Source organism: Aureococcus anophagefferens, assembly GCF_000186865.1.
Source record: "Aureococcus anophagefferens unplaced genomic scaffold AURANscaffold_470, whole genome shotgun sequence".
Classification (NCBI taxonomy): Eukaryota; class Pelagophyceae; order Pelagomonadales; family Pelagomonadaceae; genus Aureococcus; species Aureococcus anophagefferens.
In genome coordinates this window covers 1-1,704 of record NW_008705938.1, presented here as the reverse complement: position 1 = coordinate 1,704, position 1,704 = coordinate 1, and the positions used below count along the sequence as shown (strand labels likewise).

At 77.1% G+C, this 1,704-nt stretch overlaps 1 protein-coding gene across 1 annotated transcript; it reads left to right on the top strand.

Moving 5' to 3' along the window:
- Positions 1-5: 5 nt before the first annotated feature.
- AURANDRAFT_35221 (hypothetical protein) lies at positions 6-791 on the top strand (the record flags this gene model as incomplete). The annotated part of the gene is made up of 1 exon (XM_009044578.1): positions 6-791. A coding segment is annotated over one exon (786 nt), but the record flags the coding sequence as incomplete, so codon positions are not given.
- Positions 792-1,704: the final 913 nt, after the last annotated feature.

The window sequence follows — 1,704 nt, the reverse complement described above, 5'->3', positions numbered from 1 at the left end:
CGGCGCGGACGACGTACATGTTCTCCGCGGGCGAGGACAAGAAGGTCATGTGCTGGGACCTCGAGACGAACAAGGTCGTCCGCCACTACCACGGCCACCTGAGCGGCGTCTACTCCCTCGCGCTCCACCCGACGCTCGACCTGCTGATGACGGGCGGCCGCGACTCGTGCGTCCGCGTCTGGGACGTGCGCACGTCGAAGCAGGTCATGATGCTCGGGGGCCACGTGAACACGATCGGCGCCATCGCGTGCAACGCGTCGGACCCCCAGGTCATCACGGGCTCCCACGACTGCACGGTGAAGTTGTGGGACCTGGCCAAGGGCAGGGCCCTGTCGACGCTCACGCACCACAAGAAGGCGATCCGGTCCCTCGCCGTCGCGCCCTTCGAGTTCTCCTTCGCGTCGGGCGCCGCGGACAACATCAAGAAGTGGCAGTGCAAGGACGGCGCCTTCCTGCGCAACCTGAGCGGCCACGACGCCATCGTCAACGCCGTCGACGTCAACGACGACGGCGTCCTCGCGTCCGCGGCGGACGACGGTTCCCTCCGGCTCTGGGACTACCGGACGGGCTACGGCTTCCAGAAGCTCCACACCGTCGCCCAGCCGGGCTCCCTCCAGTGCGAGGCGGGCATCTACGACGCCAAGTTCGACCGGAGCGGGAGCCGCCTCGTCACCTGCGAGGCGGACAAGACGCTCAAGATCTGGAAGGAGGACACGCACGCGACGCCGGACTCGGACCCCGTCGACATGGCGGCCTGGACGAAGGAGTGCCGCCGCCTCAAGCGCTACTAACCTCTCGCGCCGGGTGGGTGCGCCTCGCTTACGGGAAGACGGACGCGAGGAAGGGGGCCGCGGGGCTGCCGGGCGCGTCGTCGTCGCCGGGCTCGGGCGGCGGAGGCGCATCCTCCGGCGGCGGAGGCGCATCCTCCGGCGGCGGCGCGTCCTCGGATGGCGGCGCGTCCTCCGCCGGCGGCGCGTCCTCCCGTGGCGGCGCGTCCTCTGCCGGCGGCGCGTCCTCGGACGGCGGCGCGTCCTCCGGCGGCGGCGCGTCCTCGGGCGGCGGCGCGTCCTCCCGCGGCGGCGCGTCCTCGGCCGGCGGCGCGTCCTCCGGCGGCGGCGCGTCCTCCCGCGGCGCCGCGTCCTCGGCCGGCGGCGCGTCCTCCGCCGGCGGCGCGCCGCCGCCGCCCCGGTCGTGCGCCGAGAGCGCGAGCCGCGGCTCGTCGGAAGCGACGGGCGGCTTTTCGCCCGCGGCGCCGCCGCCGCGGTCGTGCGCGGAGAGCTCGAGCCGCGGGTCCGCGGCGGGCGCCGGCGGCGGCGCCGCGCGCGCGCGCGGCGCGGCCGCCGCGGCGCGCTTCGAGGGCCGCGCGGCGCGCCGGAGGTCCCGGCGCGTGACGACGTCGTCGACGAGGAACTGGAGCGGCGCGAGGTTCACGTCGCGGAGCGCGGCGCGGTCCTCGAAGTCGCGCGCGGTCGCGCGGTCGCCGGCCGGCGCCGCGAAGGCCGGGAACCAGGCGGAGACGCCGAGGCGCGCCGCGAGGCCGCCGAGCCGCGCCTCGAGGCCCGCCTCGGTCTCGGCCGCCGCCGCGGCCTCGACGCCGACGGCGACGGCGACGACGGGCGGCGCGCCGCCGAGGCGCCGCAGGACCCGGAGCCGCCGCGCCGCCGCGGCGGGCGCGGCGGCGCCCCCCGCGGCGTCGAGGACGAG